Source organism: Thamnophis elegans, chromosome 1 (genome assembly GCF_009769535.1).
Source record: "Thamnophis elegans isolate rThaEle1 chromosome 1, rThaEle1.pri, whole genome shotgun sequence".
NCBI classification, from domain to species: Eukaryota; Metazoa; Chordata; class Lepidosauria; order Squamata; family Colubridae; genus Thamnophis; species Thamnophis elegans.
In genome coordinates this window covers 138,600,301-138,615,254 of record NC_045541.1, presented here as the reverse complement: position 1 = coordinate 138,615,254, position 14,954 = coordinate 138,600,301, and the positions used below count along the sequence as shown (strand labels likewise).

General features: G+C 37.6%; 1 protein-coding gene across 2 annotated transcripts in view; it reads left to right on the top strand.

Moving 5' to 3' along the window:
* GALC (galactosylceramidase) overlaps positions 1–14,954 on the top strand; it is a 43,046-nt gene that overhangs the window by 12,943 nt on the left and 15,149 nt on the right. Inside the window, exons 6-9 of one of the 2 annotated variants that reach the window (XM_032232692.1) lie at positions 1,679–1,717; positions 9,941–10,071; positions 12,372–12,527; positions 13,149–13,273. In XM_032232692.1, the coding sequence (XP_032088583.1) occupies positions 1,679–1,717; positions 9,941–10,071; positions 12,372–12,527; positions 13,149–13,273 (451 nt within the window). Of the gene's footprint in view, positions 1–1,678; positions 1,718–6,144; positions 6,273–9,940; positions 10,072–12,371; positions 12,528–13,148; positions 13,274–14,954 lie in introns of both variants that reach the window. The other variant, XM_032232700.1, reaches the window with a different exon arrangement.

The following is a 14,954-nucleotide window of genomic DNA, read 5'->3' as shown; positions in this document are numbered from 1 at the left end:
GCATGCACACAGTGCACACATTCATACTTATCACCATTGACATTCTGCGATGTTCCAACTGCTCAGCGGAGCATTGCGCAGGAGCCGTACAGTCCGTGCACGGAAGTCCCAATTGGCTCAAATGCAGGTAAAGACTGCAGGTGGGCGGGTGGGCCCTCAAGCACCGTACTGGAACAGTACCTGGTGCTCCCAGCAGGCACTGGTACACCTGTACCGGAGTGTACCGGTTGTATCCCACCACTGGTGCATAGTCTTTAGAAAATGAGTGAAAAACAGGCTGTTTTTTGCTTAATTTTGCCCCCCCCCAGCTGCCAGGAGCACTCTGAAAGTCTCCTAAAGGCTATCATGCCCTTTTTTTTTAAAAAAAAAGACAAAACCGGGCCCATTTTTGTGAAAAACGGGGCATTTTTTGTTTGTTTTGCACCCCCCCCAAGAGCATTTTATAAGCCTCCTAAAAGCTATTCATGTCATTTTAAAAAAAATGGGCCCATTTTTGTGAAAAACTGTGCGTTTTTGGGAGGTCTGCAGAGTGCAAAACCTCTTTTTTTTAAAAAATTGCCTCTTCAAAATCTTGGTGCGTCTTATATTCCAATGTGTCTTATACTACAAAAAATACGGTAGATATGTACATAATTTAGATACATGGCATAAGCTTGAAACTCGTCTAAATTTGTTCATTATATGGTAACCTTGGATTTTGTGTAATATCTGAAAATGAGTCTTTGAATTAGAGAAAAGTGCCTCTGGATATATAATAGGCTGGAAGGCTATCCACTAATTATTTGCCCATCATAAAAGATTTTTAAAAATGCAAGATTATAGTCGCTCACAAGACTTTTCTTTGGAGCTAGACAATGTGTTAGAGACTCTAATGTAGAATTTAATTTGACATTTTTGTAGACAACGTGTCCTTGTTTCTGAGACTTTATCAAGGTCAGTGATGATGTAGCATGAGTGTCTATGGCAACAGACAGTTTTGATTTTTATTTTAAGCTTGAGTCCCTGATTTTACATCCCAGAGAAGAATATCTATATAACATTCAAAAATCAGTGTTTAAAAAAGATCCAATATTAATAAAGCAATATCAATTATTTTCTAGGAAATAAGTAACTCAGCATGCTTTAGAGTAGTCATTTATATTTTGGAAAATAGTAAAAAGATATGTTAAACAAAAATATAAAAAGGATCTTCACTGGCAGAATATTCCTGATTAAAAAAAAAAAACATTTTCTCTCACTGAAACAGGGCTTCACTGCTAAACTTAAAGAGTACATATTTTTAATATGTTGTGAATGACCTAGGGAATTATTGTCTGACGTTGGTGACCTTAAGAAGTAGGGATTTTAACTCTAAGCATTCCCAAGCAAGATGCTGTCTGAGGAATTCTGGGAGTTAAAAGTCCACTTCTCTTAAAGTTCTCAGGGTTGAGAAACATTGACCGAGTCATGTAGATTTTAAAGGAACCCTGTGGCTGAGATATTCAATTGTTCCATTTATGCTTCATTCTCTAATTATTAGGGTTCCAATTCAAGTTATTGTGCTTTGGGGTTGGGAACTGGATTTAGTGGCATTTTCTTGTAATTCAGGTTTGAGTCTTGATGGCAGTTTAATTTTATTACTAGTTTTTAAGCAACGTTATAACACTTTTAAACTTTTTTCCCTTTTTTCCCCTTGAAGATTTGGAATGAACGAGCTTTTAACAGCAAATATATCAAGGTATGTCAACTACTATCCTTCACTTGTTTAACCAAGTAGGAATCTTGATCTTGCTTTAACATGGAACAAAATTATGCAGCAGAGCAAGAATGTGGGGTTACTTTACTTCAGGTAAACAACTAATAACCATTTGCATGACTTTTTAAAAAAAATATTTTCTTTTAATACAAACATTTCATCATTCATGAAACAGTGTCATCTGGATACAATTTTTTTGTGTCATAATAGTTAAAGCTTACCGTATATATATTCTTATTTTAATACTTAACATATCAATTTTTGTAACATTTCTTGTAACCATTTGCATGACTTGATGTGTACTAAAAATATGCTTGCATTTGTTGCCTATCTGCTTTACATTTGCATGCTCTCTTATTCACTATTAACATCTTAACATCTGAGCTATTTTGTGCTATCCATATAATACAGACTGGATGTTGAAAGTAAAATGTAATGCTGTTCATTTTGTGTGACATTTGAGCTGAAATATTCTCAATTTGAGGGCCTTTACTAGTTAGTGTCTGCTCATTATCTTAATGGTTCAAAAGGTAGCATTCTGATCCCAAGTTGTTTAGGATCTTGACTACCATAGCTAGAAACATGACCTAGGCATAGTAGCTAACTAGCAGCCAGTGCAGGAACTTACCCATCTTAGTTACTATACTAAACAGCTGCAGTTTGTTGACCAAGTATAAGAACAGTTTTATACTTGATACCTTGGAATTATCTATGGATGCGGCTGTGCATTCATAAACAATTATAGCTTGGTTGTCCCTCTCCAGAAAAAGCATTTAGGTCAGGTGTGTCAAACACATGTCGTCATGGCAGTGTCATGTGATATAAGGATACTTTTTTCCCCTTTGCTAAACTGGGCATGGGTGAGGGCAGCGTGTGATGCATCTGGGAGTTTGACAACCCTGATCTAGGTGGTATATTATCTAAGTTGCAGGGTTAGGGTTAGAGTTAGCGTTAGGGTTCCGGCAGGTACTACTGCCGGTTTGCTTGTGTGCGTGCTTCGCATGCACACGCTTGATGTGAGCTGCACGCGCATATGCAGTGCAATTAAAATTGTTCTGCGCATGTGCAGAACTGAAAAACAAGATGGCACCACCGGGGAACTGATTCAGGGTGTGGCAGGCCTGGGTCACTGCCGGTTCCAGCGATCCAGGCCGCCAAACAGCAACCAGTTTGGCCAAACTGTTAGGGACCCACCATTGCTTAGCCATGGCTAGAGCTTGGGCCTTTAGTGACTGATGAATCTAGGGACTTTTATCTAGAATCTAAAAAAGAAGGCATAATACTTATTTCTTTATAATATTCATGTATTACATAATTGATTGCTTAATTTGAAGGATGTTACAGAACTTAATCTAGAAAAAATGATTAGGTTTTAAAAGAAGTATTTCCTACTTTGATTACCGGAAGATACAATTTCTGTTTTATAACACTTGAACATTTAAAGATGTCTGTTAGTTTCTATTATGGAATTTATTATTTGCTTTTGAAAATATACAGTTTAGTGTACATATCTAAATAACTAGGGTTCATCAGGTTTTGGCTAATTTAGATAAGGTTTACTGCTGATTTAAAAATTAAGGAAGGGTATGGATAATATAAAAGAGATGAATATTTGATGCCAAGCGACTAGACCTGAAGGCTATATGCACTTGCCTAATTCCTAAGGGGAGATCTCTGTGAGTTGAAATGTGTGGGAAAGATTTGCTGTTTAATTTTTTAGTAATTGCAGCTGGCCCAGAGTGTGGCAGCAGATGTGTACAATGGCATTTAATAGGTCACTTTTGTTGAACGAGCTATGCTGGTTGCCATTTGCTTTACGAATGCAATTTAAGGTGCTTGTTGTGATATAAATATTTCTTTCATGAGCTCATATTTTGTTAAAACTCAGGTTTAAAAAACTTCTTGTAGGACCCATCACAGGTTACATCTACAATTGAAAATAAATTATTCTTTCTCCTTTTATTTTAGAACAATTTTTCATTGGAGTCAAGGCAGACCTACATTGCCCAAAGCTATTCAAGTGGCTTTGGTGTACATTTGCAACTTATATTTTTATATAAATATTTATATTTCTATATGCAGGTAGTCCTCACTTACCGTCCACTTGTTCAGCTGCCGTTTGAAGTTACAGTGGTGATGTACAGTGGTACTTATGACCAGTCCTCAAAGTTCTGGCTGGCACCCAATCCCCTTGGTAATAGGATCACAATCCAGGGGCTTGTCAGTCAACTCATACTTATAATGGTTGCAGTGTCCTGTGATCATGTGATCACAGTTGTAACCTTCACTACAAGTTTTCCATTTCCTGGACAGAGTTGATTCACAGTCTGGGTAGGTCCTCCTGGATTTATGCTTGTGGAGCAGTTGGCAGCTGTGGCTATGGAGCAGTGGTGGGTTCCAGATCCCATTCCAACCGTTATGGTAGGAATGGGCCCAGCGTTGTCCACATGGACACACACATGCAGTGCGTGCATGCGTCTTATCATCCAGTTGCGCCTCTGCGACAATCCAGATGCTCTGCGTAGCGTCGCACAGGAGCTGTATGCACTTTGTGTGTAAGTGCCGAAGACTTTAAAGACAGGTAAGGAACTCAGGCGGGCTGGACCTCCGGAGCACAATAACAGAGCGGTAACCGGTGCTCTAAGCAGGTTACGGTACGCCTGTACCGGGGCGTACCGCCTGCAACCCACCACTGCTACGGGAGACCCTGGACATTAGTGCCATAGATGAAACAGAATCCCTCCAAATTATCTCAATTTCATTTTTTTTAAAAAGGCTTGTTTGTCATAGGAAAATAAATAACATATATCAACAGTCCACCAGTAATTCATGTATTTATTTGTATCCCAACTTTATTATTTTTAGAAATAACAAATTTATCCTTTCAGTATTATACATGATCAGATCTTTACAATTTTGCACCTGGACCAAAAAAAAGATATTTTAATAGTTTCTGGACACTGATGTAACCCCACCAAGTAGATCGGACCAAGCTTCAACTGTACAGGAAAGTTTTTATTGAGAAAAAACTATAATAACAAAATCTTCTAAGTGTGATTGGGCTATGCCTTCTCCCTTGTTAATTTCTATGTGAATTATGGAGGTGTGTATCTAAGCCACTTATACATAGAGCTAGTCCTTGCTTCCTGATCACTCATTCAATGATGTTCAACTTTGCAAGGGTACAGAAAAATGAGACATTACTGGTCCTTAAAGTTGTGGGCATCTCTGCAGTCCCAATTCAGCTGTTTGGCAACCAGAATGCATTTTATAATGTTCCTAAGTTACATGATCATCATTTGTGGCCTTCACAGCCAGCTTCCAACAAGCAAAGTCAATGGGAAAGCCAGAAGGAAGTCACAAGTAACCTTCACATGACATCACATTTAACGACCTGTGGTTATTCACATAATGACTGCAGCCAGAACTGACATTGTAATTTGGTGCAGTCACATGACATTGTGGTTAAACAACTGCTCTGCTTACAACAGAGTTGCCAGTGGCTAATTTCCCCATTGTAGTTGGTAAGTGAGGACTACCTGTATTTCTGCCAGTTTTAAATTTAAGCCATGTATTTCTCCTTGTTGCTTTAGTAATGGATCTAGTGTATCTCTCTCAAGGTCATCTTCCTGGCTCTGTACATCTGGGGATGTAGCCAAGGGAACAGACTTAATTCCCTGCTGAGCCTTCCTCCCAACTAGGACAGTTGCTCTCCAACAGGGATTTGTAACAAGACTTTTTTTTTGTTGAGGCAGAGTCTTAGCAGTCATCCCTTGCTCTAGCCTATAAAGTCTATGAAAAAACATTGTCTTTCCTAAAATGGGAATTTATTGGATAGTAAGTAAAATAAGTTTAATATTTCTGGGGAATGTCTGTGTAGAACACTGTTAATAATTTAGTTTATCTTTTAATTTAAAACAAGATACTTAAAAGAATTCTCAAATTTTTGAGTTCAATATGTGCTTCTTAATAGCCAGGTTAGGTATTAAATTCATATTAAATGGTCAGTGCTCAAATTCTGAAATAAGAATGGGCTCTGGTTAGGTGGCATTGGTATTAATGCCATCTGAGATAGTCCATGGAATGCATACTTTTTTCCCCTGTTGATTACTTATAAAATAGATTTGGGGAGTAGTGTTTTTGAATCACTGCCTCTTTTTTAGTTGTGATATGCGTATTAAGTAGCCAATCTCATACAAGTAACGTTTCTTATTAACTGATTATCACAAAAAAGTGCCAGTTTCTAGTGAGGACTATGAAATCTAGGCAAGCAACAGCATATATTATTTTAGCTTTTTAATTATTAATTTCAGAACTTGATTACCTTGTCCTTATTTGTTCCTTTAAGCTAATGTCATGTTCCTTATATGGTGAAAAATATTCTTCAAGTAATATTATCTGTTACCAAGGTACTTCGCAAAACTTTGGACAGAGTGGGTTTAAACACCCTTGGCATCATTGCTGCAGATGGAAATTGGGACTTTGCCAATCAAATGCTAGTCGATCCTTATCTATATGATGCGGTTGAAATAGTAGGGTAAGTGTGGAAATACAGAGGAACAGTTATTCATCTATTATATATAAAGCTTTGTATTAATTAGAATTTGGACATCAGCTTGATTATCCTGCTTTTATATGCATGGGCTCCAGTATCATTTGTTTCCAGCCCTGCACCTGACACTAGCTTTACTTCCAGATGAGTATGGTATTTGTTGTAGCTTAATGGGGATACCAACATCATTTTGCTACCTTCTGGAACTATGTGAGTTTTGTTTTATATAGTATTTTCCACGGATGTTTCTTAAATAGTAACTTTCTTTCCTTTGGATAACCTAAGAACCTAAGGCTTCATATCAATACAGAATTCTCAGGACCTTCACTATCTGCTGATCTTTAGGGGAAATTTTGAAAATTGGTGGCATAAAGTCTAAGAGTTGTTGATATACTTGTATATATATATAGGATTGTGTGGAATATTAAAACACTATCGATTATCTTTTTAGGGAGCCAATAGAAGAGAATAGGAACTCTGAGGAAATTTCTTGTGATTGCTTGGTCCTTTTCAGAGATAGTGTTTTTACTGTATTAAGAATGTACTTCTTGGGAAAATGCTCCATTTTTTGTTTTATTTTATTCTATTTGTGGTGGTATTTGTAATATCATTTTGCTTTTTGATCTGTATCTTAGTTGCTTTGATTGCTAGAGATCAGGGTGGATTTGATTTAAATCAACTCGATTTAAATCACGATTTAAATCATTAGTAAAAAGACTTGATTTAAATCAACTTGATTTAAATAATAATTTTTGAAGAGCAACTGTCATCTCTGACCTACTGTTGACTCACCGACAGTCCCATTCACTTTAATGTGGATGCTTGCTAATAGGCACTGCCATGATGGATCTGAAATGACAGGTGCTCTTTAAACTCATTCTTGCTGGTAGTTAGAATCTTTAATATTATTATTTGCAAACAAAATGAAAGTTTCCTATTCAGAGTGCTTGGATTCATGGAATGAGTTTACCAAAAATGTAAATATTGCAGAATATACAGCTTCGTGCTACATAACTAAGCTCCATTTCATGCTGAATAAACTAAATTATTAATGTATCTTAAATAGAAAACTATCTTTAGATAGATTTTTACTCCAAAAGCATTTTATTAAAATAAATATGACAAAAATAAAAATACAATTTAAATAATAATATATATATAATTTAAATTTCAAAAAATCCATTTTTTTTATATTTTTTTAAAAATCATCTATTTTTATCCCTTCCAGAGATGCAGGACTGTGTTGTACATTATGCATTTAAATGTCACCTTTCCAAAGTGAACACGCTGCCTGGTGATTATCAGTGACAATTTTAATGTCTGGTTTACTTACCTGTATCATCTAATCTTATTCTCTATGTTTTCAGTGCTTTGATTTTATGGCTATCTAATGCATTGTCTAGGTGTGCTGCATTAATTAACTCATTGACTAACCTAAACCAGGGGTCGGCAAACTTCAACACTCAAAGAGCCACAAAGGTCCTAACTGGAAGCCCCCTATTCAATTCTTGAACCAACCGGAAGTCTGTTTTCCCCCACCATAGAGTTTCCTCAGAGCACGGTGTCCTTTTTCCTCTGCTGACTAGAAGTCTCCTCCTAGTATGGCATCCTTTTTCCTCTACCTATCCTAACTGAAAGCCCTATCAATTGTGGAGCTGGCCGGCGACAGGGAGCCGCAGCAGAGGAATGAAAGAGCCACATGCGGCTCCAGAGCCAAGGGTTTCTGACCCCTGATCTAAAGCCATTAGAGTGTAGCTGTATGCACTGAAAAGTCCATTGCTCAGTGGATAAATTTTAAGACATTTAAAATGGAACAGTGTTTGATTTCTATTAAAAATGATTTTTGTGAGAAATGATGGCACTTTATTAAATAATAAGGTTATTGTAGAATTCAGATCCAGCATTATCCTGAACCTATGCACTAGACGTGCAATATCATGTTATTACTAATATAGAAAGAAATCTGGTTAACAGATAAGATGAAATGAAGACATAATTTGACTCTCTCTCTCTCTCTCTCCCCCTCTCTCCTTCCCTCCTTCTCTGTAGAAAAAATATTTTCTCCCATTCAGAAAACATTTTCTTTTCTAAAAGTTACAAAATGCGATAGGGTATCATAACTTTCTAGAATTTCCCCTGTTCCCCTGATGACTTAGCTGCTCTGTTTTTTAGACTGTTGCATACCTTTTCTTGGTCTTTATAGTATCTTATTTGCTTCCAATATTTCAGTGTTTTATCAAGTCTCAGATTCATTTGTCACAGTCTATATGCACATTATAAATTTGGCTCAAATTGCAATCCTGTAGATAATCTCAAAACTTGAAACTTATTCTGGGTCTCATCTGATAGCTTTGCAGAGAATTGGCCATTCAAAGTTGGTTAATGGTCTTCAGTCAATAAGTGTACAAAAGTGCTCTGTGAGTTTTTATTGATATTTTTCTTTCATAATCTAAAATTCAATTTCACTGAAGATCTTTGTTACATTATTGGGGAAATTGTTTCATTGACAGCGCTACAGTACTTCCATCAGTGGAAGAGAGAAATTATTTTCTCTTCCTCTGTCTCCACCCACCTCCCTGTGCATCATTAGCATCTATTCTCTGGGGCTTTTTCAGGAGGCAATTGGACTTTGTTGTTTTTCTTTGAAGATGTTTTGCTTCTCATCCAAGAAGCTTCTTCAGCTCTGACTGGATGATGTCTGAAGAAGCTTCTTGAAAGAGAAGCGAAATGTCTTCAAAGAAAAACAATGAAGTCCAGTTGTCTCTTCAAAAAGCACCTATGGGACAACCATAACCTGGATGAATGAGAATCTCCATAGACATCTGTTCTCTGGGCTGGAAAAAAATTATGGAGTAAATTGGGGCACACGGACCACAGAAGGGGGAGAACATTCTGTGGTGTGAACAGATATTGGATTTTGTCCTGATTTGTTTATTCTTCGACATGTCTTATTCTGAAATGAAAGGTATTTGCCTGCAAAATTTTTAAAATTTTGCTGCAGGAGAGGTATACCTTTGTTTGGAGAATGAGGCTTTCCTCTTTGTTTCCCCAGCCTGTCCATGGCGCTTTCTTATTTATTTATTGAATTTATATGCCATCCGTCTCACTATTCAAAGCAACTATTATGAACTTTGTCCATTTAAAATTTTTAGAAATGAAGCAATTTACTGAAGAGAGTGGCATCTTGCTCTATTTTCCCCTTTGGCAGACAAATGCTTGCATTTATGGTAACATCAAGAGCTGTGGTGGTGTAGTGGTTAGAATGCAGTATTGAACGCTAATTCTTCTCAAGTTTGAGTCTCACTGGCTCAAGGTTGACTCGGCCTTCCATCCTTCTAAGGTCGGTAAAATGAAGACCCAGATTGTTAGGGGCAATATGTTGATTCTGTAAACCGCTTAGAGAGGACCGTAAAGCACTGTTAAGCGGTATATAAGTCTAAGTACTATTGCTATTCACATTTATGCATTTGTCATAGAGAGAGATGCCTGTTTTGTAGCTAGACATCAGCAAAATAAATTGCACATTTTGGCTTTTTAAATATTTATTTCTTACAAGTGATGAGCAGAAAGATGGCTGGCATACAAATTTAATACATAAATAAATGAATAAAAATGAGTAAAATGCTACTTTTCTTGTCTCTTTATTTTAAAAGATTTTAAGGTACGCTTTGGATAAGCAAGACCTTCAGCGAGTGCAGATCATAGCCAGCGATGACCTCTGGGAACCAATAACATTTTTCATGCTCACTGACTCTGAGCTCCACGAAGCAGTCAGTATTATTGGGTAGGGCATCTTTACAAAACTGATTTTTTTCCTCAAAACCCCTTGTATTCACATCTCAAGCTTTTTCAGTTCTGATTGAATAGTGGGGAATGGAAGGATCATATCATAACATACAATTGCAAAGAATATAAATCCTTCCAATCTCAACCATTCAGTCAGACCTGAAGAAGCTACTTGGGTGAGAAGCGAAACATCTTCAAGAAAAAAAACACCCTTTGGGGCAATCATGATGTGCATGACTGAGAATTTCGGTAGACATATGCTGAGGTAGCACCTCAGTGGCTCTCCAGTGAATAAAAGTTGCTCCACTTGTCTTTTGTACATGGTTATTATAATAGTTGGCATTCAGCCCTGGTTTCCTGCTGGCTATTTACATATCTACATAGAAATCAACCAAGTGCTTCTTCCAGCTATTAGATAAGAATAGGGATGATTTAATATCTTATAGAAAAGATTTCCAGACAAAACTATTCTGCTGACATTAGAAGTGAAAGATTGAAACTCATCGGATGCTCTGGGAAGGAGATTTTGGAGAGAATTTAATGGATATGTGTAATGACCGGCATCTTAGATGATGGAAGGCAGTTCTGGTTGTTGAAAATTGGCTTTTTAAGGAAAACACAGGGATGTCTGATAAACCTAACATGGGCTAGACAGTGTCACTGCTAAAGGTTTTTTGGTTCTGGTGTGCTGGTTTCAGGAGAGTTTAAATCCTCTTGAAGCAAAGGAGGGGAAATCCAGGTTAGACTTGCCAAAGTTGAGGAGGAGGAGGAGGAGGGAATGTCTTTCACAGATGGTCACTAACAAGATTGAAGATGATGAAAGAAAAATGGCTTTATCAACCTGAGAGAGAAAAAGAACAGCTGCCAGCTGGATTGACAAAGGAACATTGATGATCTTTGCTTGCATAATGAAAACAGTCTTGTTGAGGAATGTGGCTGGAAAATGAAAGTAATTGTTGTGTATTTGTTGAAAAAAAGAAAGAAAATCCTAAGATGGTCTTCTGCTCTGATTTCCCCCCCCCCCAATCAAAATGAACCAATGGAAATCCCCAGTCACAGTGATCTCTAATGTTTGCTGGTCCCTATTTTTAAAGAGCTTTGAACATAATTGTTTAAGATATTAAGTCTCTTATGTTTTATTGGAAGGATTTATGTTGGACTGACAAGACTGTCCATAGCAGGGATTTCTGTACCAGGTGTTAGAATTCAGAATATATTAGTTGTTAAATGAAGATAGAGGTTTCAGTTATTTTGCATCACTACATTTCAAAAGGAATCTAGACTTGGACATCAATACTTTGTTAAATAAATCAAAAGCATTGAGACATTTAGGTCTCTAAATTCTGCTCAGTAGTAATGAGAGTAATGCTGCCACATTGGTAAATAAGTGTGTAGCATTTAGGGTTCCCGAGGCTGAAGATGAAAGGAATGTCCACTCACGGATAGCTGAATCAACCAAAGTTTATTGAGCATCCAGAATTAACATGAGAATCAACAGCAAAATTATTAATCATGAAACATCATTCTTATAGTGTTTTCAGCTTCTTTGAGCTTTACGTATTATCTCATTATTGGCTATCTCCAAGGCACAATAATTGGTTAGTCCTTACATCATTGGTGTTCGTGAGAATGTTCACGTTGTAATAGCTGAGTAAATCAGGTGTTATCGAATAAGTGAATAAAATGTTGCAGGTTATACTTTGAATCTGCAGATTGCTGCAGTTTCTACTTACACGTGTAACCTCAGTTCTAAGGACCATCCAGATGATTCACTGTAAAAACCCTACATAAGTGAAACCCTGGAAATCCTTTTTAAAAATCCTGTCTTTCCTTTGATCTTACCAGACAGCCATGAAGAAAACTGAGGCTAAGACTTGCCAACTGCAATCCAGGGATTATCATACTGATTTATTCTTTTGGTTTTTTCAAACATTTCTGACTTTTAAAATGCTGGATAAATGCTGAGCGTTCACATTGTAAATGGTAGCCTTTAAATGTTATTCCTGAATTCACGCGTGAACACTTTTATTTTCTATGTCATGGATTTATTATTGCTGTAAAAGTAAATGCTGAGGAGAATAGATGGGATCAAAGAGATTGCTGAAGTGCCCTTGAAAGAGCTATGAGTAATTTAAGACCAGTTGAGATTCTCAATTTTCCATATAATCATCAAAAATTGAAGCCCTGAGGAAATACCGTTATTAGAAAAGACACCATGCCCTCCATACTTTTCTAGAATGTTACTTAATGAAATGCATATACATTGGAGTTAAAACGTATAAATTTTTCCCTGTCTAGGGCTCACTACCCAGGGACAACAACAGTGAAAAGTGCTCAATTAACCCAAAAGAAACTCTGGTCTTCTGAAGATTACAGTACTTTCAACAATGAAGAGGGTACTGGTTGCTGGGCTCGAATCCTGAATCAAAATTATGTAAATGGGAACATGACTGCGTATGTATCGATACATCTGGTGATATAAAAGTGTATTTCATGACAATAATCTGTATCAAATAATATTGTGAAAACCTTGCTTAATTCTTTTGGCAGTGACAATTGGGTTATTTCATTTACTAAAATTATTTCATTTTAGCAAGTGAAATAATTATGTGCATGAAACTTGGACCAACTATCCCCCCCCCCCCATTGTTCATAACAAGAACATTTATACTGCAGATATTCCCCCGTGAGAGTCCTTCTTAATATATGACTTATGTTGTGCTTGATCGATCAACATATAGTAGCTCTTGGGATGAATTAAATAGGTGGATGTTTGCTTGGCCACTTAATTGTCTAAACCTCTGTGAAGCCCTTCCTTTCGATTTTTTGGGCTATTACCATCAAGTGAAAAGTTTCAGAAGAGAGTGAAAGGCAGGCAGATAAATACCACTCTAAGCTTAGTCTGTGTCAATATTTTCACCTTTGGTAACCATCTCCATTTATTCATATATTTATTTATTGAGATTTTATTAATGATTGCTGCTATCTCTTGTAAAATCACTTGGAAGATTTTGGTTTACGAATAGTGGAATATAATTAATAATTTCCTTTCTTTCTCTTATTCCTTGTTCTTAGCACTCTTGCTTGGAATTTGGTAGCTAGTTACTATGAAGGATTACCCTTTGGAAGGTGTGGTTTAATGACAGCACAAGAACCATGGAGTGGACATTACACTGCAAATTCTCCTATATGGGCCACAGGTACATTTTAAAAGTTAGACCAGTGGTGGGTTACGACCAGGCATACTGGTGCCTGCCGGGAGCACCAGGTACCGTTCCGGTGCTCCAGAGGGCCCACCTGCTCGCCCATGCTCCTTACCAGTATTTGAGCTGTTCAGGGCTGTCGCACATGGAGCGTACGGCGCCTGCGTGATGCTCTGTCGAGCAGCTGGAGCATTGTGGGCGGTAAATATGCATGCACATACTGTGTGCGCGCACAAACATGCTGCACACATTCATGTGGTGGATGCCTGGCCCTGTTGCACTGTACCAGTTGCAATGGGATCTGGAACCCACTACTGAGTTAGACATAAACATTTCCAGTTATCAAATGCATGTTGACCCATTGAGTAGCATATTGAATATCTATTGTTTTGAATTATAATATTTGTTGGAGTATAGCAGAATCTTCTAAATGAATAATACATAGCTTTTATAAAAGAATGTGCATGGAGTAAAACAGTTTTCTTTCAACAAGTGTGCAAGATTTTGCACAATGGAGTAGTTTCATAGGACTACTGTCAATTTGAAATGATTTCAGACATTTTGTCCTATCAAAATTGAGGTCGTAGGCTCACTCTGTTTCCCATGCACAGATTTCTGACTCAGTCAGGTTTTGAATTCTAACTATTAGGTGTACTGATTCAATGCTTACTTTTTAATAAGCTCATAACTATGAAAAAAAGTGTGAGTTGTATGATAATATAATGCTGTTCTTACTTTATTGCTTAATCATTCAAAATACTTTTTCATTCAGAAGGTGGTCTGTGCGAACATTTTGGTGATCCACGGAAAAAATATTTGCATTTTTTATATTGCACTAAATCAGGGGTCCTCAAACTATACCTCCTGGGCCAGATACATGCAATGTATATTTGTGTTGCTGGAGAAAGTCTCCCCCTTCTGAATCTTTTTGTGTGGGTCAGAGGGGGCCAGAAATTCCAACTGGGGGTCTGCTTCAGCCTCCTGGCATGGGGCTTTAGGCGAAGGCTAGACGAAAGTGTTGCTGGTGCCGAAGAACCTTGTTCCAGTGGGACTACATCATGGTCTGGAACTGGCTAATCATCTCAGCTCGCTGAGCCTCCAGGTATTGGCACTTGGTCTTGCACTCCCACAGGTCTTCTCTCTGCTTGGAAAGCCTGTGCTTGTAGTCCTCAGTGAGGTGCTTCTGCTGAGCCTCCTTCTTGGTCATATCCAATTTGACCTGAACCATTTGTTTTGCCAACTCTTTCTCATGGTGGCTGCTTAGCTCCAGCAACTGCTTCCTGTTGGGACTCTAAGGAGCAGGCAGGAGAGGAATGGCAAATAGAGGCTGGCAAGGCGCCCCTTGACATGAGTGACATTGAGTCACATGACCACCTTGCCATGCCCACCCAGCCAGTCATTAGGCAAATCATATTAGTGGATTTAAAATTATGAATTTAGTGGTCCCTGAGTTCCAAAAGGTTGGTGACCCCTGGTCTAAATCACAGTAGTTTTATTGAGTCACAGACTGATATTGCATTCATGATCCTATACATTATGAAGGAGCTCTTCTGAATTAAATCCATAACCATCTGCATTCCTATAAGAAGTCATTCCTTGAGTTGTAACTACGTATGGGTACTGCAGTCAGAGCAAGTTGATTACTTACTTGTAGGACAATTGAGCTATCTCCTTTCTT